At 51.1% G+C, this 24,728-nt stretch overlaps 8 protein-coding genes across 8 annotated transcripts; 3 read left to right on the top strand and 5 right to left on the bottom strand.

Moving 5' to 3' along the window:
* The first annotated feature begins 95 nt into the window (after positions 1-95).
* On the top strand, positions 96-1,879 carry BJX68DRAFT_246863 (uncharacterized protein). Its single transcript, XM_071041710.1, has 3 exons — positions 96-278; positions 379-531; positions 611-1,879. The coding sequence occupies exons 1-3, from the start codon at positions 215-217 to the stop codon at positions 1,492-1,494; spliced, it is 1,101 nt and encodes a 366-aa protein (XP_070893929.1). The 5' UTR covers positions 96-214; the 3' UTR covers positions 1,495-1,879.
* Positions 1,880-1,980: 101 nt separating this feature from the next.
* Positions 1,981-7,499, bottom strand: pxa1 (putative peroxisomal ABC transporter (PXA1); the record flags this gene model as incomplete). The annotated part of the gene is made up of 7 exons (XM_071043545.1): positions 1,981-3,691; positions 3,757-3,987; positions 4,148-4,250; positions 4,456-4,630; positions 5,049-7,312; positions 7,346-7,415; positions 7,458-7,499. 7 exons carry the CDS (start codon positions 7,497-7,499, stop codon positions 1,981-1,983), a joined length of 4,596 nt encoding a protein of 1,531 aa, XP_070893928.1.
* Positions 7,500-9,352: 1,853 nt separating this feature from the next.
* Positions 9,353-13,755, top strand: BJX68DRAFT_258576 (uncharacterized protein; the record flags this gene model as incomplete). Its single annotated transcript, XM_071043544.1, has 8 exons — positions 9,353-9,449; positions 9,532-10,673; positions 10,731-10,880; positions 10,930-11,028; positions 11,092-11,274; positions 12,441-12,647; positions 12,913-13,209; positions 13,258-13,755. The coding sequence occupies 8 exons, from the start codon at positions 9,353-9,355 to the stop codon at positions 13,753-13,755; spliced, it is 2,673 nt and encodes an 890-aa protein (XP_070893927.1).
* A 26-nt stretch (positions 13,756-13,781) lies between these two features.
* Positions 13,782-15,142, bottom strand: BJX68DRAFT_188589 (uncharacterized protein). Its single transcript, XM_071037338.1, has 2 exons — positions 14,927-15,142; positions 13,782-14,799 (listed from the first exon to the last, which is right to left on the bottom strand). Exons 1-2 carry the CDS (start codon positions 15,071-15,073, stop codon positions 14,191-14,193), a joined length of 756 nt encoding a protein of 251 aa, XP_070893926.1. The 5' UTR covers positions 15,074-15,142; the 3' UTR covers positions 13,782-14,190.
* Positions 15,143-15,284: 142 nt separating this feature from the next.
* Positions 15,285-16,714, bottom strand: BJX68DRAFT_188458 (aldo/keto reductase). The gene is made up of 3 exons (XM_071037337.1): positions 16,256-16,714; positions 15,414-16,201; positions 15,285-15,364 (listed from the first exon to the last, which is right to left on the bottom strand). The coding sequence occupies exons 1-3, from the start codon at positions 16,398-16,400 to the stop codon at positions 15,338-15,340; spliced, it is 960 nt and encodes a 319-aa protein (XP_070893925.1). The 5' UTR covers positions 16,401-16,714; the 3' UTR covers positions 15,285-15,337.
* Positions 16,715-19,630, bottom strand: abaA (transcription factor AbaA). Its single transcript, XM_071037336.1, has 3 exons — positions 19,076-19,630; positions 18,849-19,025; positions 16,715-18,795 (listed from the first exon to the last, which is right to left on the bottom strand). The coding sequence occupies exons 1-3, from the start codon at positions 19,518-19,520 to the stop codon at positions 17,030-17,032; spliced, it is 2,388 nt and encodes a 795-aa protein (XP_070893924.1). The 5' UTR covers positions 19,521-19,630; the 3' UTR covers positions 16,715-17,029.
* A 697-nt stretch (positions 19,631-20,327) lies between these two features.
* Positions 20,328-23,406, bottom strand: mrd1 (RNA-binding ribosome biosynthesis protein MRD1). Its single transcript, XM_071037335.1, has 4 exons — positions 23,138-23,406; positions 22,290-23,042; positions 21,776-22,048; positions 20,328-21,727 (listed from the first exon to the last, which is right to left on the bottom strand). The coding sequence occupies exons 1-4, from the start codon at positions 23,363-23,365 to the stop codon at positions 20,510-20,512; spliced, it is 2,472 nt and encodes an 823-aa protein (XP_070893923.1). The 5' UTR covers positions 23,366-23,406; the 3' UTR covers positions 20,328-20,509.
* A 121-nt stretch (positions 23,407-23,527) lies between these two features.
* On the top strand, positions 23,528-24,655 carry BJX68DRAFT_246846 (dynein light chain DYN2). The gene is made up of 7 exons (XM_071041709.1): positions 23,528-23,691; positions 23,747-23,769; positions 23,826-23,859; positions 23,905-23,939; positions 23,992-24,018; positions 24,072-24,141; positions 24,190-24,655. The coding sequence occupies exons 1-7, from the start codon at positions 23,661-23,663 to the stop codon at positions 24,252-24,254; spliced, it is 285 nt and encodes a 94-aa protein (XP_070893922.1). The 5' UTR covers positions 23,528-23,660; the 3' UTR covers positions 24,255-24,655.
* The last annotated feature ends 73 nt before the right edge of the window (positions 24,656-24,728 follow it).

Genomic DNA, 24,728 nt, shown 5'->3' with positions numbered 1-24,728 from the left:
AGATCATGCAATACCTTCCAAGTCCCGAGATTGCATGAGCCGCTAATATAGATAAGTCATGTTGGCCTAGAAATAGAGTAGCATCGACAACGTCGGAGCTCCCCGTTGAAGCGGGGAGCCGTGAGGGGCATCAATCTATAAATCTACGCATCAAAGTTCCACCAATACCACCGTGCCTTTTACCTATATTCCAAATACAAATCCGGTCTTCAAAATGTCTCCGAAGGAAATAAAACACGTGCAAGCAGTCACAGTCAGTCTCCAGGAGCTGGTTGAGGGTACGGTACCTGGGTCCTAGTTGGAGACGAAAAAAAAAAATCCGAGGCGCAAAAGCTGCAACTTTGAGGACTCATAGCTAACAACGATGGATCATTTCAGGAACCGTCTCCTTTGATACTCTTACCGAAGCATTCGGCCCGTCCTCGCTCGGCATAATCGTCGTTAAAGACCTCGATGAGAAGTTCCAGCGGCTGCGCGCGCAAGTCCTCTCGAATGCTTCTTATCTTGCCGCGCTTGGGGAAGATGAGTTAGGTATGCCTTTCTCTCGCTACCTAGCTAGAAGCCCTAAAGTCGCACCAAATCGACTAACAACTTCGCCTCCTCAATATAGAAACCCTCACCTCCCCACAAGCAAAATACCTTGTCGGCTGGTCCTGCGGTAAAGAAACACTCCGCTCCGGCCACTTCGACACACTCAAGGGCTCCTACTACGTCAACTGCGCGTTCTACCACGACCCCTCGCTAAACGGCGCTCCCGCCGAAGGGTTCCCCGACTTCCCCGAATACACCGCGGACAATGTCTGGCCGGACGTTGATAAGTTGCCGACTTTCCGCAGCGGGCTGGAGGAGCTGTGTAGGCTGATTATTGATACGGCGGTGCTTGTTGCGAGGGCTTGTGATCGCTATGCCGAGGGGAATATTGGGGGGTATAAGACTGGTTATCTCGAGAGGGTTGTCAAGTCGAGTCTGACGACAAAGGCGAGGTTGTTGCATTATTTCCCGACGGCGGATGGTGGTGTGAAGGATGGTGCAGAGAAGGAGGAGGAAGAAGAAGAAGAAGAAGGGGACGACGACGACTGGTGCGCAACGCACCTCGACCACGGCTGTCTTACAGGCCTCACATCGGCGATGTTCGTTGACGAGGCTGCGAACCCGCCTCTACCTGCGTCTTCCTCAGAGCCACTCCCCGAACTCCAGGCGTCACCGGATCCCAAGGCCGGGTTATACATCCAGTCGCGGACGGGTGATGTTGTCAAGGTGAATATCCCCAAGGACTGCCTTGCTTTCCAGACCGGTGAAGCGCTGCAGCTTATCACCAAGGGGAAGTTCCGGGCTGTACCGCATTTCGTCAAGGGGGCCAAGGTTCCCAAGGGAAAGGGGAAGATTGCGAGGAATACGCTGGCTGTGTTTACGCAGCCGAATTTGGGGGAGGAGGTTGAGGAGGGGAAGACGTTTGCCGATTTTGCGAGCGAAGTTGTCAAGAGGACATACTGAGGTATGAGGCGAAGGATGAATCTGTATATTTTGGTAGGATGTCATTGGGCCTGTACATGCGCATAGTTGATATAAGCCTTTTGGTCAACCTGTTGAAATACACCCCGCCAAATTTACTCCTTGATAACTACTTTTTCACCCGGTATAGAAACCCTCAATAATTGATACCCGGAAATTATCCAGCTGGACCGGAGATACCGTAGGTTCCCATGGAAACAGAGGCTAACTGAAAAGGAAGGAGCGAGGATGGTGAACGGCTATCTAAAGAAGGCAGGAGCCTTGGGCACCCGTTGGAAACATCACCATACGCATCCTGGTATAATTCAGGCGCTGACTCCGAATGGATAGATTAAGTTACTTAGCGATAAGGTGGCACATATAGCTGCATTGAACTAACTGTTTTGGTCTGATGTAGATTATGCAGGCTAATACCTGTGCCGCTGCATTATAGAGCTTGCGGGATTATAGATCCCCCCGTCTAAGCATTCATCTATTGGGGATATTCCATAGCATGTTCTGCGTGCCGACCTCGTCTCCAAGATCATCTTGTCTCGGTCGTTTGAAACTCGACTGGCTGCTGTCAGGAACATAGTCGCCTCCTTCCGTTTCCTCGGTGCCGCCACGAAGCTCTTCGATGCGTGTTTCAAAGGTCTCTTCGGGCTCGTTGCTGCTTTGGCTTTCTTCGTTGTCTCCTCCTTCCTCTTCTTCTTCCTGCTCAGCCTCCCCTTCATATCTGCGCTCTTCCACTTCTTCTGATGCACTGCCGGATTCTTCCTCCACGGAGCTCACTGGGTTGCTCGTGTCTACAGCCCCGAGACCAGCACTAACAAGCTTGCTCGTTTTGCCTACCTCAGCGAGCCCGGAGATGCGCGGTTTCACTGAGGGCCGTCCGAGGTCGCCGGGCTGCTTAGCGTCTCGAAGATCCGCTTGAGTGGCGGTGCCATCTAGAATCTTTAGATTCGCCCGCCACATCTTCACGTCTCGGGCTTCGCTGTAGTGGCCGACATCTTCACCGTTTAGAGTGTCGATGGCCAGTGTTTGTGTTCGAAAATCGCCCCAGAACCAGTGTTTTCCTTCTGGTATTCGTTGGTCCGCGTTTCGTGAATATTCTCTTCCGCTCACAACTCCCTGCAAGTCGTAATCTAGCGATAGTGAATTGAATAGTAGCTTCATAGCGTCCGGCTCGTAACATCGACCGAGGACCATGTCTTGAGAGATGTCCACGGTTGACCCGGAGAATAGCTCATACCAGTCGCCGTAGCCACTCATCCCGACATTGTTGAAAACATCCACCACTTCATGGGGTGAGAGAGATCGAGCCGGTCGTCCGTTGTTTGATATTTGAGCCCGCTCAATGTCAGGGGTATACACTTTGCCAGATATGCGAACCTTGTACTCTTCCGCAAGCTGTTTAGATTTGACGTCTTCATCGCACTGAATGAGCTCAAGTCGAATTTCGCTAATCACCATCACGTCCGTAACGGGTGGCTTTTGTTCACTCCCTGCCTTGTAGCCCTTTGGTTTGAGGCGAATGGCATCCCCGAGGGCAACGAGTTCAGCTCCAATAAATATGCCTCGGCAACATATTGAAGCATTGGGCCATGTACCGCGGAAGTGATACTTGTCAAGCAAACTAAAGGATGACATGATAGTCATGGCGTTCTCAATAGAAGGGTGAAGCTGTTCGCGAGAAATTCCTTGAAGAAAGAGCTCAAATGCGTTGAGGGGCTTGACACATTTCAAGGGCACGTAACTGTAATGTAGTGAAAAGCTCTTGTCGGCGCTGTTCGGATCCGGCAAGGTCTCAACGCGAAAACCAGAGTAGTTCAAGCCCCATTTCTTTTCAGTGGTTTCCACGAGGTCCTGAAGTACCGTATCTTCTGTGGGAATCTGACTAACAACTCCGACACGCCAGTCGGGCCTTTTGAGCCATTGATTTTTGACTGGAGAATAAATCTGTATGCTCTGTGTCTTTGGATTCCAGGCCAAGTCTCCATCAAATTCGGGAGCCCAAAGAACGAGTTCTCCAAGGCGAGGTAGGTACGAAGGGCGCATGTCCAGTACCTCTAGATACTCCACAATGGCTGATCTCTCGGCTCTCCAGTCCATGCTTGACATCTCAGTAATTTTTTGGTTCACGGTCGTCGTATGCTTGAGCTTCACCACGGCCAGTTTGAACACGTCCGGCGTGCCTTCACTGTCAACACTTGAGTGCCAGGGCCTGCCCCTGGGCCTTCCGAGAGGTCTTGAAGGCCCCAAAACAGAGGATCGCCCTGCTGGTCTTCCTGGCGGCCTACCTCGAGGCCTGCCAGACGACCTAAAGGTCGGTGTTCCCATTGGCGATTCCGTTGGGGTCCCAGGTGGCCTCCCGACAGGTCTAGAGGGTCCGGGTGGTCTACCGCGTCGAGCGCCCATGATCGAGCCTGATGATCTCCTCTGTTAGGTCCTAAGGTTGCAAAGATTGACATGCTTCCGAACCTTTCTGACGCTTCTCTAACTTTATGCAGAGCTCACATGGACATTTTGATGTACCCCCGGTCATCAAATAGTAGAAATGTGGAAAGAAGACTTTGATAGAAGAAAAATACTGCCCAATTGGGTGACCGTAAAGAAATCTATCACGCTGTGAAGTAAGCAAGTCAGCTAGTGGTACGAGACATTGACTTTGGATGTTCCCACGATGCTTGGATTCGTTCCTCGTGGCCGGTCAAAGACAGCGTAACCAGCTGGTAAAGTATCAAGGATATAGATCAAGCCTTGCGTTGAGATAGTCAGCATTGAATAAAGTCATAGTAAATTAGTTAAGACGGAATTTCTGTTAGAAAACATGGGAGCAGTTGTTTGTAGCTACCTAGGGAGCAAACAATACTTGGCTGCAAGTGTTTATTGTGGAAGAATTTAACAGCTCAAACAGAATGTAGTAAATAGAAGGAGAAGATTAGTAGACAAATGGTTACTTACCATTTTCATATGCACCAGTCTCCTTCAACCACATATCTGCCAATTTCAGCCGATAGAAACTATCGTCTGGTCTTTGGAATCGCTCCTCCGTAGGCCATTGTGCAGGATCACCATCACTAAAAGTTTGATTAATTGGTATTACCACGAGGTTTGAATCATCTTCCGAATCCTCCTCCTCAGCATCCATTGGCGGGTGTTGGTTGTATGGTGGGAAATTGAGTGTGTCCCGACTCTCGGGGTTGGGGATGTGAGGATACATATTTTCCCTATTTTTAAATATGTCTTAGCATCCTTGATAGCAAAATGCCAGAGCATAATCCATGATTATGAGAGGAGGCGGAGCGCGTTTTTGTTCTTGTTTAGGGAGGGCAGATTGACTGGAATGCGAGTGGATTGTCAAGTAAGGACGCATCACGTGATCTACAGAGGAAGACAACCAAAAGACAAAAAAGTATAAAAATTGAGGGAGATCTGGGCAGTGATGTAATGTCAAATATATAGTACTCTGAAAAAAAAAAAGGCTCGAGACAAATGGTATCTTTGCACAACCACATTTCTATATGACTCTATCACTCTGCGTTGCTTGCAGTGACCTCGACCGCTTCATTCTCTGTTGTGCTCGATGTCTCTTCATATGGGGGAGGCGCAAGCTCCCCTTTGTCAACCCAAACCTTCTGAAGCTCGTGCTCAATTTCTTCTCGGCGTTTCTTCCAGTCTTCGACATTGTCAAGACGTTTGCGAATTTCCTGAATCTCCTTCTCAACACCGAGCTTCTCCTTTGCTGTGCCGATCCTTTCAAACTCCCATTGCTCCCCATCCGAACCAACGCCGATAGCAAGGTTGTATGTATGGTATTTTTTCAACGAGGCTCGCGTGGAAATCGTAATCACCGTAATCCCTCTCTCCTTTGCTTGTTGGTAGAGTAGTCCTTCGACGTCAGAGGAAACGGCAGAAGTTCCCTCATCAAGGAATGCATATCGGGGTTCATGGTAGAATATCCGCGCCATGGCCATTCGCTGCTTCTCACCACCGCTCAACACGTCCTTCCATTCTTTGCGAGCGTCCCATCCACCTTCGCGGGAGGGAAGATAGCCGAGGTGAGCATCTTCGAGGATCTTCTGGAGAGCCGAATCTGACACGCCGGCGTCTCGCATGTCAATTTCTGTATGGGGATAAATGACCTGGTCACGTAAAGTCCCTACGCTCAGATACGGCCGCTGTGGGAGAAACATGATGCCGTCGAGCCCAAAGCCTCTCGGACGACTAACAAGGCCACGGTAAACGGGCCATAGCCCAGCCACAATGCGCGCAATGGCAGATTTACCCACACCGTTAGGCCCTGAAATGAGAAGGTGGTCGCCAGAATGTACAACAAACGACAAGGATTCCAAGAGCTCATCTCCACCCCGAGGATAAAGAGACGGCGCAACAACAGGAACTTGTTCAAGGCGTACGCCGTCGAATCCGTTGTGGATAGTGCCTTGTACGTCTTCCAAGGAGAAGAGGTCCGACTCGGCTCCAGGCGGTGGGTAGTACGCGTTTGCATGTACCCTATGTAGGGTGGAAATTAAGCTATAAATCCGTGATGTGTAGCCAGCCAGTTCGGAGATATCTTTGATGCTGTACATCATCCGACCACCAGCGTCGGCCAATGACAGCATCAGTCGTTTGTTGGTAATGAACTCCTTCATACGGCCCCGTTCACGACCGGTGGCTTCGGATGTGTCGGCCAACTCCATGGCACCACCCAGACCACCCCATGCAGGAAGGAAGACGGGTAAAGATGTGACCAAGTATCCAAATGCCGACCAGGAGTACTTTAGGATCACGTCTTCAAGCATATTGTACCGGATCTTGAGGCTGTAAATGCCTTCCATCCAGCGCTGAAGATCTTTGAAACTTCTGGTCAAAAAAACACGCTCCGTGTCGGCGCCGCCATAGAAAGAAATCTCCTCTGCGTTGGCCAATAACCTGGAATGTAAGCCCCTAAAGTCACCTTCCTTTTTGCCTTCGACAGCTTTGAGCTTTCCAAACGGTGGTGAAAGTTTCCGCAGAACAACGGCGGTGCTGAAGTAGCCCGTGAGTATTCCACTAAGAGCCAAGGGACCTAATGATCGATACAGCTGATAGTTGAACACGAAGAGATCTACCATAGGTTTCCCCATAGACGAATAAAGTGCCGCTGCGGCGGAACAGAACAGAGTAAGATCTTGGGTGATAAATTGATCCGGCCCCTGGCCAATGCTACCATCAAGGTTCATCAACTTGTAGTAGTTATTGTCCGCTGTGAGGTAGAGGTCATGGATATATCGTGTGAGACGAGTCCGGAACGCGATTGACACCTTTGACTGGAGAAACTTAATCATAGCATTGGTGTACGATGCAAGAGTACCGATGCCACACCATTTCACGATGCCCCAAGTGAAAGCACGTCCTTTCCCTGCGACGAGATCCCTGACAATCTCACCGTCTAGCCTTGCAATTAACAGCGACAGGTATGTTCGCAACAGCAGGAAAACACCGTGGCTCATCAATAGCCCAGTCTCTTTGCTGCCCCAACGTGGCACCATAATGCTTCCAAGACTCAAAAACTGGTGCAGGAATGCAAGATTCAAGCCCGGTTTAGTTGTCGGAGGCGGTATCCCTCCGACTGGGTCCTCATCTCCTGTGCGAGCAGACGCGGGAGGGTTTAGGAAAAGCCTCCGATGTGCATCGAAAGTCGTGGGTTTTGTGGGATATATCTTGACCTTGGAGGTCAAGGAGTCCTTGTAAGGTACATATATCGTCCGAGTTCCATCCTTGCCCCTTATTCCAGAATTCCGCCGAAGTAGTCGCTTTCCCCGGGCACGTTCTTTAGCTGTCTCCCTAATCCAGCTATAGCCTCCATAACCGGTGCCGATGATCGAGAGGATAAGTGAAAGGGTAGCGATAAGCTTCGTGGTGTTGGATGATCGCTTGATCTTGTCCCGGAAGAAATTGGTGTAGTAAGTGTATAGCGCCACGAGAGGATCCTGCCCGAGCCGGAGCGTTGATTGTGCGGCCATTATGCTCGTATGGGTGAATGCGTCGCGTCGTCTTCCCCCTAATTCCTCCCCCTGCGGCAGCCGGAGGTCTCAGGTCAGGCCGTTAATGGCCATGGAGGCGCGGTCATATGTGAGCAACTATCCAGCGGCTTTAGCGCGTGGTACGACGAGGCTTCGAGAAGTAACCAGAGGCTATAAGAAGAGAGTCTGCGCTGATGGATGTTGCGAAGACGTCGGCAGAGCAGGTCACATTATTATTATGGCGATGAGCGCATCGACCAGTTCCTTGCATGTGAAGACCTCGGGGCCGAATGTGGAGAAGTGGCGAAAGCGCCCATCTCACGTGCACGTTCCCCAGACTTGACCTTGAGCGCTCTGATCACTGACACAACTGCTGTATTTTGATGCTGCAGAGAGGACATATCTGGAATTCAATTCCTTTCCCCAGGAGAGTGGCTCTGTACACAATCCTTGACAAAAACATTTGCGTCGCGTAAAGGATCAGAGTCAAGCAAGCCAATATATACTGAACGCCAGTTCTGCGCAAGTAGGACTTAGCTGTGAACTGAGGCTTCTGTACTCAATAGTACTTAGTAGGTACTGATTTAGCGAAGAAACCACTCAAGGAGAATTTTCAAAGGTCAAGGAGTCCCTTCACCTCGACACTCTCAGCCATCAGCCATCACCCTCGAGCCTCGTTTGAACCGACGAAGGCATCGGGATGACCTTACCCCGAGCTTCACAGAACTACGTCTCGGACCAGAAAATCAAAGTATCTTACCTGCAAATCAAATATCCCATCTGAGCCCAATCAAAGCAGTCGAATAAAAGCCCAGTCCTCGAAGAAGACCAATTTGTGCTGGGATATCACACCTCCCTGCTCTTCGGCGGCTAACTCGCCGATTTGATTTGGCCAACCCCAGCTTTTCCCAGCCACTCCTCGACACACACCTAACTACTATTGCTCAGCCCTGCATTGTCGGGAGCTTGGAGCTGATTATTTCCCGTTTTCCGCGCCCTCAAAGCCCAGAGCTCCCGCCTCATTTCCAGTTTGCCCCTTTTCAGGACCCATGGTCCATGAAAGTATGAGGCCTGAGAGCCGTCAGTTTAGCTTCCGTTCCTATCGGCACAAAGGCGAGTAGCGCATAACATTCGTCTGGTCCTTTTCGGACTGGCTCGTCTTACCTGTTGCCGCTTGTAACTTGTAAGCTTGCCATCGTTCAATAGTCGAAGCAAGACCTGGGAATTACGGAGTAGCCCGCTTTTCTCCCTTCGGCGAGCCTAGCCCATGGGAAACCCGATCGCCAATCCAACCCTGGTCAATCGCATTATTATTGTCCTCCTACCCAATCTCACTCCCTCCTCGTCACTCCTTAGATGCACCAGTCATATCGCAGGTTCAAGGAACTGGTGCTTTAACACCCTCGAAGGTGCCCCGACCACGTGACACTGTCGAATCCCGTCTCATTCCTCTCGACTTGACCCTTGAAGACTCCGGCGAGTAGCCTAACGAAGCAAACTTGCCGAGTTGCAGATTTGTTTTTCATCCTCGCTCTTCGTCCCACCTTGCAGAGCTTGGACTTGAAAAAGGGCATTGCCGACGGATGCAATTTGCGACAAGTGCAGTGGTTTCCCGCCAAGAGCTTAAGCAGCCTTAGGTAACCCAACCTACTCACGACGGACTGCTTGCCTCCTCCCATTCATCCTCCAGATCCAGGAGGCGAACACCTTCCACGCCCTCTGAGCCGCCATCTTCTCGGCGGAACCCTGGCGGCCATCGAGAGTGTGCCTTCTGACTCCTTATTGCCATATCTCAGCCGGAAGCCCGCTCAATCTTCACCGTCGTCCCCTCAGTGTTCTCCCAATTGCCCTCAATGCTCGGCGGAAGCCCAGAACCTGGTCCGCCCCAGTCGACTTCAAAGAGCGCGGAAGAGGTGCCAATGCCTATCGCGACAAGCTCCTCGGGGCCAGGTAGGTCTTTCTCATCTCCGGAAATAATCCGGCTCTCTATACTTCTAGTCGCGTCAATTCTAACATGCTGCTTCTTCTTTAGCCACTGAATCACCGCCTGAGGGCCGAGCCGCCACAACAGATACATCTCCCCCGTCGAATCAGCCTGGCCCCTCGGTACAAACTCAAACACCCTCCGCCTCCATTCAAACTCCCGAAGCCCCATCTGCGTCTGTCCCTGATGCTCCGAAGAAGCATCGACTCCTATCCCTCCCATCGCGGACGTCGCTCAAAGCGGAGAGGCCATCAACCTCGGACAGAGCCCAGGATGGACCTCACGATGGATCCGAGAACACTCTTCGAGGCTCTCGGAGAAGTCTGCTAAGGGGTAGAAGGGACCGCAGTAGAGGAAGCAGCATGAGATCTCGCGATCAAATCCCAGATGAGCCTAGCTTGGAAGAGAACAAGTCCGCCAACCCTGATGTGCGCGACTCTGCCAAACCAGAACAACCGGCCAAACCATCACGCAAACTTTTCGCCTTCTTGAGTTGCTGTTCGTCTTCTAGTGTTGACCCTGAAGATGGCTCCATTCCCCCAAAGAAGACATCCCGACGACTGTCTGTCCCCCAAACTCAGCCTACGCCGGAGAAAGCAGATGTCAATGCGGCCGATTCGAGTACTGCCGAGTCGAAGGCGCCGAGCTTCTTCCGAGACGAAAAGCCCAATTTGACCGTGGTTGCCGACCAGCCAACAACCCAGCTGGATGAAGAGCGCGCAGCACCAGGTAGCGCGCAACAAAGTTCGCAGCTTGACGGAACGAAAACGGCGGCGGTTCAACCCACGTCTATCCAAATCCCTTCTTCATCAAAATCGTACACCGAATCCTCTCAGCTAGATATACAGTCACCTGTCGTGGTTGGGACGATAGTAACAGATACCGCAAAGTCCGACAAGCCAGACGAAACTACATCAGCAGACGAACATCCTATCGAGACGCAGAAAACAGAGGAACCCACAACACCGGCGCAACCCACTGCAGCGGAAGAAGACTCTAAGCAGCCGTTACGTGATGAAGAGGCAGTGAGGATACCACCTCCACCCCCGTTAGGAACTGGCAAGCAACCCGAAGCGTCCATATCAGATCGACAACAGCAATGGTTATTGCCTCCAGCCCTGCCACATCTACGCAGTCGGAAGTGTTTAGTCTTGGATCTCGATGAGACACTAGTCCATAGTAGCTTCAAGGTCATATTGTCGGTCGTTTCATGGTGGTAACTTTTGGCTGACCAAATTCTCTTACAGGTTCTCGAACGTGCAGACTTTACCATACCCGTCGAAATCGAAGGCCAGTATCACAATATCTACGTGATCAAACGGCCCGGTGTTGATCAATTCATGAAACGAGTTGGAGAGTTGTACGAGGTGGTTGTGTTCACAGCTTCTGTCTCCAAGGTAAGTTAATCACTCAGAATATTTATCGATCATCGCTAACAATGCCCAGTACGGCGATCCTCTGCTAGATCAGTTGGACATCCACGGCGTCGTGCACCACAGATTATTCCGAGACAGTTGTTATAACCATCAAGGCAACTACGTAAAGGTTAGCTTAGCAACCCATACCTCACGCTGATTCGAGATCGGAAACGCTGACTCTTAGCTCTAGGATCTTTCTCAAGTTGGCCGCGACCTTAGAGATACAATTATCATTGATAATTCCCCGACATCCTATATATTCCACCCGCAACATGCGATACCAATCAGCAGCTGGTTCTCTGACGCTCATGACAACGAGCTCCTCGATCTCATTCCTGTCCTCGAAGACCTCGCCGGTACGCAGGTGAAAGACGTTAGTCTTGTCCTCGACATCACGCTATGATATCTGTAAATTATTACGCATGGAAATGGCAAGGCCCGCTTTACCTTGCCTCCATACGTCCGCCGTTGCTCAACTCGCCATCCAAACCCGGGATAGTTGACCTCTTCCTACTATGCTTATTCCTGCCTAGATGCATTGGAGCCTGGCCGCAGTTGTTTTCTGAACCGAAACTCTCGAAAACAGCGAGAAACGCGACCTTATATATGATGGCTTGCTTTATCTTTCCCATTTTCATTCAACAGCTGGTTTTTTTCCTGTACATGCTCCCAGCGAGCAGATACCATTACCCCTCTGTATCTTTCCGTTTTGATCCCCCAGTGAAATATCCCCTTCTGTGTTGCATTTTCGCAGGCGTCTGTCTTGGCTATCAGCTTGATTTGTGCTGATCTGATGTATACGCTCTCCGATTTACATTCCCTTTGCCCTCGACCGTCTTCTCCTTATAACTGTCTTTTACCACCCTTTTGCTTAAAACCCACGCTCCCAAGAGCGCTCAACTCGACCATCTCGCTGACTTTCCTACTGTATCTCTGTGATCTCTCATCCCCGCAACACACCTCCCGTCATCTTGTTGGCCATGAATTCTATTTCTCCTTGATCTTGATTTTGGAGACTTCACGAGCGAATAGCATCTGCATCCATGTCTCCATACCCACGTCACAGTTTCTGGTGCTTTTCATAGTCCTCCATCAAACCAGACTTCAGACTTTTCAATTATTGCTTGCACAATGTATATGTACCCCGGTGGCACATGCTGTACATAAGTAAAAGCGTCCGTCGTTTGCAATACAGCTTGATCATTCCTAGAACAACTTCTACATCCTGCTTTGGCGACTGCACAGAGAGTCAGCAGTAGTCAACGGCGGAGCTTGAACCAAATCACACCACGGGAGCGGAGGTGATGCGCATGATTCGACGAGACGATCGTCCCGCCTTCCGGGACCGAAAGCTCAATTCCGTCACTTGCGGAGCTACAGCGCTCTTTTTTAGAACCTTCAACAAATCCTTGGACGTGCCCCTTTCCAAGTATTAGAACTCCTATTCGTCGAGATTCCATCATTTTCTCAACGATATCATCGTCGAACCACCCCCGATCGCCACCCCTACCCCACCAACCCCTCCGAGTCTCGCACCAGATTACAGCCATGAAAGACAGCAAAGGCTGGGATGGAAAGCTACGGGTCGAACCGAGAGCTACGATAACAAACCCAGAAGCTCTGGAAGATCCAGAATACTCTGATTCGGACGCGCCGCCTGTGGAGGAAATTAATGCTGATGAGGGTGGGTTGAGCACCGAGGCACCGCGTCTTGAGAAGACGAGCCAGAAACAGACAGGAGATCTAGTGCTAATCGGACTTTTCGAACGTTGCAGATCTACTCGAAGATGAGGACGTCGATGTTGAGGTATATCACGCGATTCCGAGCTACAATCTAGATGGAATGTCGAAGAGCTCACGAGAGACTAGGATATCGATCTCGTACACTGCCGGATAGGTTCGACAACGGCTTTGAAACTGGAAAGGTTTACAAAACTTCAGGTACGCGCTCGGATTTGCAGGAATTTATCATCTATACTGTGACGTGAGGCTGACTGAATACGTGGTGCAGAGATTATGCCTTCGACAGAACCAAATAACGCGAATCGAACTACCGTCGAGCCTCGGCGCCTCGTTGACCGAGCTGGATCTTTATGACAACCTTATATCACATCTAAAGGGACTGGATGACTTTACTGGGCTAACGAGTCTTGATCTGAGCTTTAACAAACTCAAGCACATCAAGAACATCTCGCACCTCGTCAAGCTGAAGGACCTTTACTTCGTACAAAATAAGATATCGAAGATTGAAGGAGTAGAGGGGCTGACGGAGCTGAGAAACCTCGAGCTGGGAGCTAACAGGATTCGGGTGAGTATGGAAATGTATAGACGGAGGGTATGTCTGACTGGTCTCTAGGAAATCGAGAACCTCGAGACCCTGCAAGCTCTGGAGGAGCTCTGGCTTGGAAAGAACAAAATCACAGAGATGAAGAACCTCGATGCGCTGCAGAACCTCAAGATCCTTTCTATCCAGTCAAATCGACTCACAACTCTCAACGGTCTTTCGTCGCTCAAGAACCTGGAGGAGCTATACGTTGCCCACAACGCCATCACGGACCTCAGCGGCTTGGAATCAAACACCAACCTTCGCGTTCTAGAATTCTCGAATAACCAGGTCTCGAAACTCGAGCACTTGTCCCACCTGAAGAACCTGGAGGAACTCTGGGCGTCAAATAACCAACTGTCGAGCTTTGACGAGGTCGAGCGCGAGCTGAAGGATAAAGAAAACCTGAAGACGGTCTATTTTGAAGGAAATCCGCTGCAGACTAAGGGGCCCGTGGTATATCGCAATAAGGTGCGATTAGCGATTCCGCATATTATGCAGATTGATGCCAGTAAGTTCTCTCGTAGCTGACTCTTAGAGATCATACTAACGTCTTTATAGCGTATGTAAGAGTCTAATTAGTGATGCTGATGTCAATGCTATGATAATGCCCGAATGCAACAAGGAATGAGCGCGCGTAGGGACGCTCCGCAACCAACAATAAATCACAGTACCGCCTGGCCCTGGCTGAGATGATAAAACCGTAGACGAAACCTCTGTCCTGCAGAGCTGTCAGTTCTCATCCGCAAAGCGCATAGTGCTCCGTAGCCCTAGCAAGCTACCAGCGAGCAGGTAGGTGGGCAGCTCGGTGCCGTGGTGGCTGATGGCATAACTATGCCTGTTTGTAGTATCTCCCAGATAGACAGCATCTGCGCAGCCTATTCCAACCTCAATTCCCAGATGATAGGTCCATCGCAAGGGCCCAATCCTCCCAAGCTCGTCAATCCAAACAAACGACCTCAACATTCATCCATCCTTCTTCAAATCCTCCTTCTCCCCTCCTTTATTCTCAGTTCTTCCTTCCCCTTGCACAGCAACAGCCGCATCCTTCCCACCAGCACCCCTCGCCAACAACCCCATCAAACTCCCCGCTCCAACCCTCTCACCCCACTCAGCCACACTATCCCTCTGCGCAAGCGGCAAAAACTCCTTCTTCGCCGCAGGTACGTCCGCCAGCGCACGCAACCCCGGCTCAATCCCCATTTTCATCAGATCTTTATGGATCGCCGTCCTGGGGTCGGGCTTGCTGAAGGACGCGTGGAACGGGTTGCGCCGCGAGGCCATTATGTGGTTGTGCCGCGCGGGCCGCATGAAGATGTTTAGGGTGAAATCTTTGGGGTCTGGAGGGGAGTGTTGGGGGTCTTCGGTGCGGGAATCGGGTTTTGGGGGTGAGTCGGGGTGGTTGCGTGAGTATGAGTGGTCAGGATGAGGATCGGCGAAGAGGACGGAGGGGGAGTGTCTCTTGATGGGGACCTGCAAAGGCGAGGCGGATATAGCTGCTTGCGCGGCGTCGTCGGAGTCGAAGATTGCGATTGTGGGTTTTTCCTTTTGGGGGGCTGAGTTTGTTGGGTCGTACTGTAGACAGTTTGTCAGTCAGCGAGTCACTCACTCATTCAAATCTCACAACATCGGACACTAAACCTTCAATGTGCGAAAGAGCGTCGCGACAAGTGGGCTGTAAAGGAGAATGTGGAAGGCGTACCTTGAGATTTCGGAATGTAACGACCTCGCCGAATCGCTGGAGCGCCGCGAGGACGGCTCGTGTTTCCATGAGGGAGCGCGGCGTTGGGTATGTGGTTATGTGGACCGAGCGGGCCTTGAGCTGTCGGAGGGATGATATAAAGGTCATTTTGCCTGTGTCAGTGTATGCGATCGAATCTGGGTGTGGTGTTGCGGAGTAAGATAGGGAAAGTTGTGCGGAGCTGATCGCGGATTTGCGGCGCGATGTCTTGGCTTGGAGTAACTATACAAATTATAAAAAGATGATCTACAACTACAACGACGATCGAGTTGTTTCCAGAGGTTATTTATCTAAAGAGATTGGGCTTGTACGATGGAGATTTGATGGTCATAAACATGAATTTGATATATCTAATTTGCAGGTTCTATCCGCTTAGAAGATGGTGACGGGCAGATCGTACTAGAGTCTGTTAGCATATACTTTTAACTGTTCATATCAGAGCACTCACGTTGTGAGGATCATTGAAGCGCAGACCCTTGTCCAGAGCGCTGATAGCCTCGATCTCACTCGACTCGAGGTCAAAGCCAACGACATCGAGGTTTTGCGCTAGACGCGCGGGGTTGTTGCTCTTGGGGATGACAGCAATGTTGCGCTGCGTAGCCCACCGCAGAAGAACCTGGGCAGGGGTCTTGCCGTGCTTCGCAGCAATGCTCTTGATGGTCTCGTGCTCGAACAGAGGCGGCGTGTTCTCAGCCTTGGTGACCTGCAGCTCGAGGAAGCTTAGGGGACCGAAAGAAGAGTAAGCGGTGATGGCAATGCCCTCGCGCTGAGCATAGTCAACCAGGCGGGTCTGGGTGAGGTAGGGGTGGTGTTCGATCTGCAGAGTCGCGGGGCGGACGCGCGCATAGCGCAGGAGGTCCATGAGCAGCTGGGCGCTGAAGTTACTGATACCGATGCTGCGGGCGAGCGACTTGTCGACCAGCGACTCCATCGCAGTCCACGTCTCCTGGATCGTGGCGTTGCCGAGCTCGACCTTGCCGGCTTCGGAGTTCCAGCTGGGCGGGTAGCGCACGGAGGGGTCGACGTATTTTAGGGAAATGGGGAAGTGCACGATGTACAGGTCGAAGTAGTCGACGCCCCAGTCGGCGAGCTGCTTGCGGGCAATGGGCTCGACGCGGTCGCCATCGTGGAAGCTGTTCCACAACTTGGAGACAATGAAGAGGTCCTCGCGCTTGACAATGCCCTCCTTAATGGCGCGGGCGACTCCCTGTCCAGCTTCGACTTCGTTGCCGTAGTCTGTGAGAATTACAAGTTAGTTCTGTTTCGTTTTGCTTCGCAAGGACTGCGTACCGCAAGCGCCGTCAAACAGACGGTATCCAGCCTTGATGGCCTCGTAGACCTGGTCAGCGCAGGTGTCGTTGTTCACCTTCCAGAGGCCAAAGCCCACGATGGGCATGTCATAGCCACTGCTGAGCTTGATAGTGGGAGTAGTCATCTTGAATCTGGTGTTGGTGCTGTTGTCGCAAGAGGAAGAGAAAGGAAGAAAGTGCAGTGAAGGGAGAGAAAAAGAGCTCAAGAGAAGAAGAAAATCAGGACACGCTTCATCATAGCAGTTTTACCCCCCATGGGCCCCTCCTCCGCACCAAAAGGATAAGTGCAAGAGGAGGCTAAAATGCAGTGATTCCGGCTGTATTGCGCGACTCCACTGTTCCACCAACACAGCAAAAGCCGCCGGCTAAATTCGACGCCGGATAAATTGGCTTTTGCTCAGGACCATGCAGCCCACCAATATCCCACCTGTGAGCGCACAGATTCAGCCAAAGAAGACTGCCAAAAAATTCTCGGCCCAATTCTTTCCAGTCGGATGCCGTGGGTTTCAAGTCTCCCAATGCAGCGAGCGGTGTTCATGTTCAAAAGGCCGTCCCGGATTGAAAAGGTGATTAGCACTGCTCCACTATTATAGTACAGGAATTGGTATTCAGAAAAGAGGGGCAGAAAGAGAAGAAAAGAAGACAAAAGAAGACCAAAGAATTATAATACACTTTTGTGCAGCCATGATTATCATTACTATTACAGTCGCGCTTGCCTTCAATAACATAGGCGTAGATCCCCAAGGCTCCTCCGTTATACAGCCTCGACCGCAGTATGTTCATATGCCGACGTTGTAGTATGCTCGGGGCCAGCCACGTTCATACCAGGATCCCCAGACATCCCTCCCACAAGACCGACCAAATCGTCCGGCGGCAATAGCCCCTCGAAACTGTTACTCTGGTGCGATTCCCGAGATACCGCAACTGAATGATCAGATGATGTAAACGGAAGATGGTGGTAGTTATTGCCGCTGGTGTCTCCAGGAATCGTTGTACTAGGAGCAGACCAAGCTGCATGGCTCTGGGTGATTTCATCGAGCGACTGACTGCTGGGTACGAAATATCCACTCAGTGCATTGCCGCCGCCTGTGTCATGCAAGCTTCCTCCATGGTGATGCGACGGCACATAATGGCTCTCATGAGCGAGCCCATAGGTCCCAAGACTTGTATGCGGGAGAGACAAATCAGGGATCTGGAGCATCACGGGGCCACCGCTGGAGACGTTGAGGCTGGTGGATTGGCTGGTTGTCTGCTGCTGCAGGTTGGGGAAGGGATCGAGCACAGAGGCCGACGCTGTCTTTTCGGATAAGCCATCGTCAGCTCTGGTGATGCTGTTCAGGAAATCGAAGGTGCCAGCTGAGTTATATAGGCTAGCAACATGGTCATGGGAAGGCTGATACAACGGCCAGTGTTGTTGGGAGGGGGCAGTGTGTTGCAATAGATCGTGAGCCTGCGGCGCCTGGTACAAGCTGGGGGGGGGCTTGCTCATCAAGATTGACTCCAAGGAAAGAGGAGGAAGGTCAATCGCGTTCGTTGGCCTGGGGCTGTTGGTCAAAGTCCGGTCCGGAGAAGTAATCAACTTCCGCCATGTGGTGGTGCCGACCTCATTTGGCCGTGTCTGCCGGAACTTCCAGAGAACGATGGCCATTCTCCTGCTTTCTTCGCCTGAGGAGCCCGAGTATTGGTTCTGCAGCCTGCGCAGACTCGGTGGGTCGCTGGCACGGATCTCCTGCACAGCAGTCAGGGTATGAAAGTACCTCCGGTTACGCTCTTCAGCAGCGTGGTGATGCCCGGAGTTCTCAGCCTCTCGCTTGTCCTGTGTAAGCCTCGTGAAGCTCTTTGCCCACCATGACGACTCGAACGGCGGCTTGACCTTGGTTGTATGAGGCTTGGTGAGGTTGTGATATGCTTCCATTGTTCTTCGGCCATCCTCGTAGATGTAAGTGCTGCACGTCCAGTTCTCCATCTGATTGATCATTGGCGCGCTTCCGGACGTTGGATTGGCAATGTCGACTTCCAAGTGAATTCCTAGCCTCGAGCCCATCGGAGGAAAGTCGTCCATCAACTCGAGGTTCGCCTCAAGGAGAATGATCTCGCAATTCAAGGGATCGGTTATGTCTGACAACGACGTGTTCAAGTATGGAAAAGATGTTCGCCAATTCTTAACCTCTTCCAAGGGCATAGGCGCTTGTCGTTGGTCCCCCTGAAGTCGGGTATACACATGGAAAGCATCGTCAATTCGATCTGGCTTGTGCGGTGCACTGACCCACATGTCAAAGCTAAGCCCTTGAACAGCATTGATGTTTGTGTCGTGGTGAGTGGGCGTGGAAGTGTAATGCGGTAGATGCAGCTCTGTAGAATAAGGCGGTATCAACCTCAGAGGTTCAGGGTATGAAGCGCTGAGATGGTTGCTGTAGTGACTCGAAGGTAAGTGATCCATCGATGTCCTCCATCTTGGGCCAACCGGTTGCGTCTGGCTGCTGGAGCGATCTGTCGGTTGTTCTCGAACAAGTCTTTCCCCTGTAGTCATCGTCAGCTTGGTAGGGACTATATAAGGGCAATGTGCATCTTACAGTCTGGGTCACCCTTGAGGAACGAATCAAGAACTTGCAAGTGACTCGAAACTTGCTTCCTTGTCCTCCGCTTGCCGGTCAACTTATGAATGTATTCCGCAATCAGTTCGTTCCGGCCGTATGACTTTCCACGTTCGGACCACTTTCTCCTGCCCATAGGTGGGTTTGCCTCGAGGGCTGCAATGCTTGTTAGTAGCTTCTGGTATCTGGTACAGAATGCTGCTCACCTTGTTGAAACGCGTCTTCCAGCTCGTCGGACCACACTGGCTCCCCATCTTTGCCAGTATCCCGGCGTGGTCTGGCCCTATACTCCAAATACTTTTGTGACTTCAGGTAACTCCTGTTCCTTCGAGAACCAGCAAATGATGAGCCATTCGACTGCAGCCGTCGCAGCTTCTTGACCTGGTACCGGTGGCCCAACAGCTGCGGATGATACAGGCTAGTGGTAGCAGTGGGCAGTGGATGACTTGGTACCGGAGGGTGAGGGTACTTCAGAGTAAACTGCTGAAGGTGGTCATCGCGTCCGGCAGCATCATTGTGAGCAAAGCCGTCAGAGTACGCCTGTACGTTCCCAGACGTATTCTGCAGAGCACGGTCTGAATGGGCCCCTACGCTCTCCAGAGCTGCTTGATTCTGAGATACCATGCACTCTGATTGCCAGTCAGTAGCCATGGAGCAGACCCAGAAAGATTTGCTCTCAAGAATGAGAACAAATTCCAAAGACAAGATGTTTGAGAGCTGCCCCAAATGTTTACGACCTGTCAAAGAACGCAAGAAGGTCGACAAAACGGCTATGAAGAACGTAGATGCTTGAGGAGAATGTAAGAGCCTGGGAAAGAGAATGTGGGAGCGAGCAGCATGGTGTTTATACGAAAGAGCTCTGAGGAATCCGCTACCCCCTGGAGGGGTACAGTGAATGTATCCCCGGTAGCCGCATAGTTGGGTCACGTTTGCTTGTTTGGAGCAGTCTTCTCCCTCGAGGGCCCGAGGGCAACGTCGAGCGTTCCCAAGGCGGAGGAAGCTCCTGTGTGCTGCGCTTCACGCGTCCAGTCAAGGTGACGAGGAAAGGAAGACAGGTGCCCCTCCGTTCTCGCGAATCAGGCGGGACGAAACTTGTTGGATGCCAATGCAAGGGGCACTCGGAGCGCACGATCCAGTCAACGGCCGTTCGGGGATTTTGCTCGGCGCAAGACGGACGCCCACGGTCGATCAATCGACGGTATAGATGAGTGACGATGGGAGATTTGTGGCAATGACTGCTTGGAGGAATGCAGAGCGGCCAACAACATTCGCCCATCGCCAGGTCTATGGAATGCGAAGGGTATTACGAGAAATAGGGACCGGAATGTAGAAGGAAGAGCTTGTAGCCCTATGTTGATTTCGATATCCAGGGTGTAAGCACCTAGTTGTAGAGGAGTTAAGGAGAATCTCGTACTGACGAGAGAGATCCCAGGTGAAGATAACGGGATACAGGGTATCTGAGTTTCGGATGCACGAGTTGACGGGCGCTTTGCAGGACGCGTATGTATGTACTCGCGGGAACGTGTTGGCTGCTTTTGTCCGGGACGCAAGGGATGCTATCGCGAACAAGCACAACCTGCTTCTGATGCCTATGCACAGGGAGGAGGGACTCCGAGGGAGAAGGGACTGTCCTCCTCTCTCTAGCTTTCTTCGTCCTGGGCCCCTACGGTGAATTTCTTCCGCCCGGCTCCCGTGAGCTTCTGGAGCTTGACCCTGTCCAGCTGCTCCCCTACCTTCTTCTCGATCCTCTTGATCTCCTCTTCAGCATCGATCGCCTCCTCGTTGGCGAATTCCAAGACTAATCTTCGGCCAAGCAAATGTGTGTTCTTCAGCGCGTCCATGGCATTCTCCGCTTCGCGAGCGCTTACAAAATCGGCAAAACCGAACCCACGAGCAGACCTGTCAAACTTCTGAGGAACACGCACAGAGCGTAGCTGGCCATATGCCCCGAATAGTGACCTGATATCCTTCTTCGTAGCCTGGAATGGCAAGTTCTTGATGATGATCTTGGTCCTTCGTGCAGCAATCTTCTTTGCTGTGTCTTCCCGTCTCCGTTCCTCCGCTGCATCCATACCTTTATGGGATGCTCTTACAACCAGTGAGTGTCGATCGAGGGTATAGCCATTCATGACAGCCAAGGCAGCCTGGGCCTGAGCGTTCGACTTGAAATCGACAAAGCCGAAGCCCATGCTGAGGGTTTGGCCTGGGTTCTTAGGGTCAGGTTTTGTCTTGATTCTAGCAGAGATGAAGCCATCCAGCGGCCGGAACGCTTCGACCAAAGACTGATTAGTTGTAGAAAAGTTGAGATTCTTGACAAACAGCGTCGCGGTGACAATGTTTTCATCGGCTTGCTCATCAGCTGCAAATGTATCCGCTGTTGAGAAACCTTGCGAGACAGCCTTGGCTTCTGGGAGCGGCTTTTGTGGGGAAACGTTGGCGTCAAACAGGTCTTTCGGCGCCTTCTCTAGGAAGAGAATGGAGTCTCCGAGTTTGCGATAAGCCAGGCCTTTGAAGGCTTTCTGCGCTTCGTCCGGTCGTGCAAACTCTGCGATAGCTATCGTACCGCTGGGAGGCATCAATAGCCGAGAAGGCTGTCCGAAAGGTTCAAGTAGTTTGCGGAGATCGTCGGCTTTCGTGCCATACGAAAAGTTCTTGATCAAAATCGCTGTGTTCCCGCGCTCCCGTTGCTTGAACGCATCAAGATTGACGCCATTTGCTTTGAAGTAAGCTTTTGTCTCTTGAATTACGTGTGTTTCGGCATGAGCCTGCTTGACAGCAGCATCTGATGAGGTCGGGTCCAAAAGTTCAGCTTTTGAAACACCGATTCGTTCAGCCACTGATGACATTACAGCGTCGGCCTGTTTGATTTAGCATAGTTCTACTCGCCGTAAGAGAGGTGCGCTCACATTCATGTACAGCGAGTTCCAGCTAAACATTGAAGAAGAAGCGTCTTGCTTTCGCTTGATCTGCTTCTGCTTCTTCAACGGTAGCTTGGAAAGCTCATGCTCATCTAGCTTGTACGTCTTCTTTTGGGATGCGGGTAGAATGTGTAACAAACGGCCCTGGAAATGCTTCCCATCAAGGTTTTTGTATGCTTCAACAGCTGCGTCTGGATCCACATATTGAATGTATGCGAACCCTTTGCTTTTGGTAAAGCGAGTATCAAAGGCAACATGAATCTAAAAAAAACAGTGCGATATTAGCGAATGTTTTCAGAGCGAATCGGTAAGTCAAATCATGCAGATTGATTGCTTGTTCAGATAAAGAGAGGCATCTACTAAAATTCTCTCATCTTGTTCACATCACTTGCTTTTGCATCGGATGTCCCTATCAGGAGGTATCATCATTCAAGCGGGGAACACCATCAAGGTGTATTAAGGACCTGGGGCTCAACAACAAACAAAAGAGGGAAAATCTTACCTCTTCGATTTTTCCAAAAGGCGCAAAGACAGGTTCAAGATCGGACTCTTCCGTGTCGTAAGAAAGATTTCGAACAAATAATCGTGCGGAGATGCGAATATTTTCGATATTCGTGTCGACCTCTTGAGGCTCGGTTGCTTTCGCAGGACCATTGGCCGTCGGCTGTTCGGTACTTTCCGCAGGAGTATCAACGTCCATGTCACTGACTGGGGCAGCACTTGAAGTCCGCGCAGGTGGGGCAAAGTCGACTTGTTCGTCTTCATCGAGGAGCCCTAAAAGACGACTCGTTTTTGAGCGAAGCCAGTCAGAGTCAGATACAGCCTGATCTTCCACTTGGTCCTCTCCTTGCCCTGCTTGTTCCTCTTCTGTTTTCTCAGATTCAGGCTGCGCATCCCCATCAACTGTCGGTGAATGGCCGGCATTCTCCGACACGTGTGAGGTCGGTCCCGCATCCTGTCCCAGCTTCGCCTTCTTTCTCTGGGCGTAAGTCAGCTCCTGAGGGGTATCATCAACTTCGGCAGGCTGTTCATCTGAAGGTGAGTTGGTCTCAACCGGGGTAGGTAGTTGATCATCATTCGCCCAAGTCTTGGTCTTGGAGGGTTGTTGTAACAAGGAAAGATATTCCTGTACTTTGGGGTCTTGGGGCTTCTCGTCGCGTTTACGCTTGAGCGAGTTTTCCGCGGCGTCAGCAGGAAAAGACGTTCTACTGTTCTTGCCAGCCTTGTGCGCATCATTGGCAGGTTCTGCGTCAATCTACATCCATGGGTCAGTTACACGACCACTTTGACTGGTCAGCGCTGGACGGGGAAGACAAGAAAGCAAGGCGAGACGATGAAAACAAGACATACCGGTTTAGCAATGTCTACAGAGATCTTAGACATCTTCATATATGTCTTGTTGAAATATGAAACAGCTTGCTGGGCAACCTCGGAGCTTTTGAAGCCCACAAACCCAATCCTGCGCTTCGGCAAAACATGGGCGTCTGTCACTTGGAAGCGGGTCGCAAAGTGTTTCTTGAGCTGATCATTGGTTAAGGTAGGCGGAAGGCCAGAGACAAATACTCTTGTGCTCTCCATGGCTGTGTATTGCGGCCTGCCCAATGCCACTTGAAGTGATGAAGAAGTTTGAAACGAGAAAAACTTTTTGGGCGGCTTTTTTTCTGCTTTTTGATTGTGCCGCGGGCGGTGAAGGGTGGGTGAAAGTGGCCGTGCGTCTCCACGCCGTGTTTCCTGCCCGCGAAGGAGCTGAAGGTACGGCTATCAATTAACGACGCTCCCAGTGATTCGCAAACCAAAATTGCTGCATTGCGAAAGTTGCCTATCTATCCTACCTTTTATCTGATTTAATTGTTGCCCATCCACTCGCTTCACGATGGCTACCGAGAAGAAGGACAAGCTGGAACGTAAGTGTCGAGTCCCACGCAAGCTCCCCTCGAGTCGGACTGACTCAGTCTTCAGCGCAAATCAAGTCCGTTGACATGGTAAGGGGTCTCTACCCGGCGGAAATGATTTCAGAATGGCGCTCATGATGCGATAGTCGGAAGACATGCAGCAAGAGGCTGTTGAAGTTGGTATGGTCCCTTAGGCGCCCAAACAAATCAAAGCTAATTGTTTAGCTATTGAGGCAATGGACAAGTACCACATTGAAAAGGTATGGCTTTGATTTTATACAGTTATTTGCTCCGATTACTGACATTTACTAGGACATTGCTCAGTACATCAAGCGAGAGGTCCGCGACCCCACCCGATAAACGACGACGGCACGATTCTCACAATTCTATAGTTTGATTCTCGCAAGGGCGCGACGTGGCACTGCGTCGTTGGAAGAAACTTTGGCAGCTTCGTTACACACGGTATTTGCGTCGACACTCCTGGTTTCGGCCTATACTGATCGCCTCCAGAAACGAAGCACTTTATCTACTTCTATCTCGGACACTGCGCAATCCTCCTTTTCAAGACGCAATAAACGCCCGCGGATACTATACCACTGTTATCTTTCGAGTCCGAAGGTGAATGTCGATATGAACTCTCAGAGAAGATAACAAACAACCGAGCCTACATACCTCTTCGTTATGATTCCCAACCTACCTTGAGAGGACACTGGACCCGCCGGCCGCTAAGACGGAGCCTCTACGAGCGTATCTGTTCTTCATTTTTTATTCGGTGTTATTATTGGTAAAAGCTTCCTGTCAGGACTATCTTCACATGGTCCCAATCTAGCCGCATACTACACCGATCACCTGTAGATAGCCCGCTACTACTTCCCAGCGTCTATTATTCCATTTCGAGAAACGCTTGGTTTTATGCTCCAAGAAGCAGTACAGTATACCTATAATAATAATCGAAAAGAATAATAATCGAAAAGAAGGGGAAAAGAAAGCAAGAAGAAAAATAGGCACGTGGTGAACTGCTGCTGCAGTATACGTACTCGCCAAGCCCC

The sequence above is a fragment of the Aspergillus pseudodeflectus genome (assembly GCF_044049435.1).
Source record: "Aspergillus pseudodeflectus strain CBS 756.74 chromosome Unknown BJX68scaffold_67, whole genome shotgun sequence".
In the NCBI taxonomy this organism is placed as follows: domain Eukaryota; kingdom Fungi; phylum Ascomycota; class Eurotiomycetes; order Eurotiales; family Aspergillaceae; genus Aspergillus; species Aspergillus pseudodeflectus.
The sequence above is the reverse complement of the archived record's forward strand: the minus strand, read 5'-3'. Positions and strand labels throughout refer to the sequence as shown.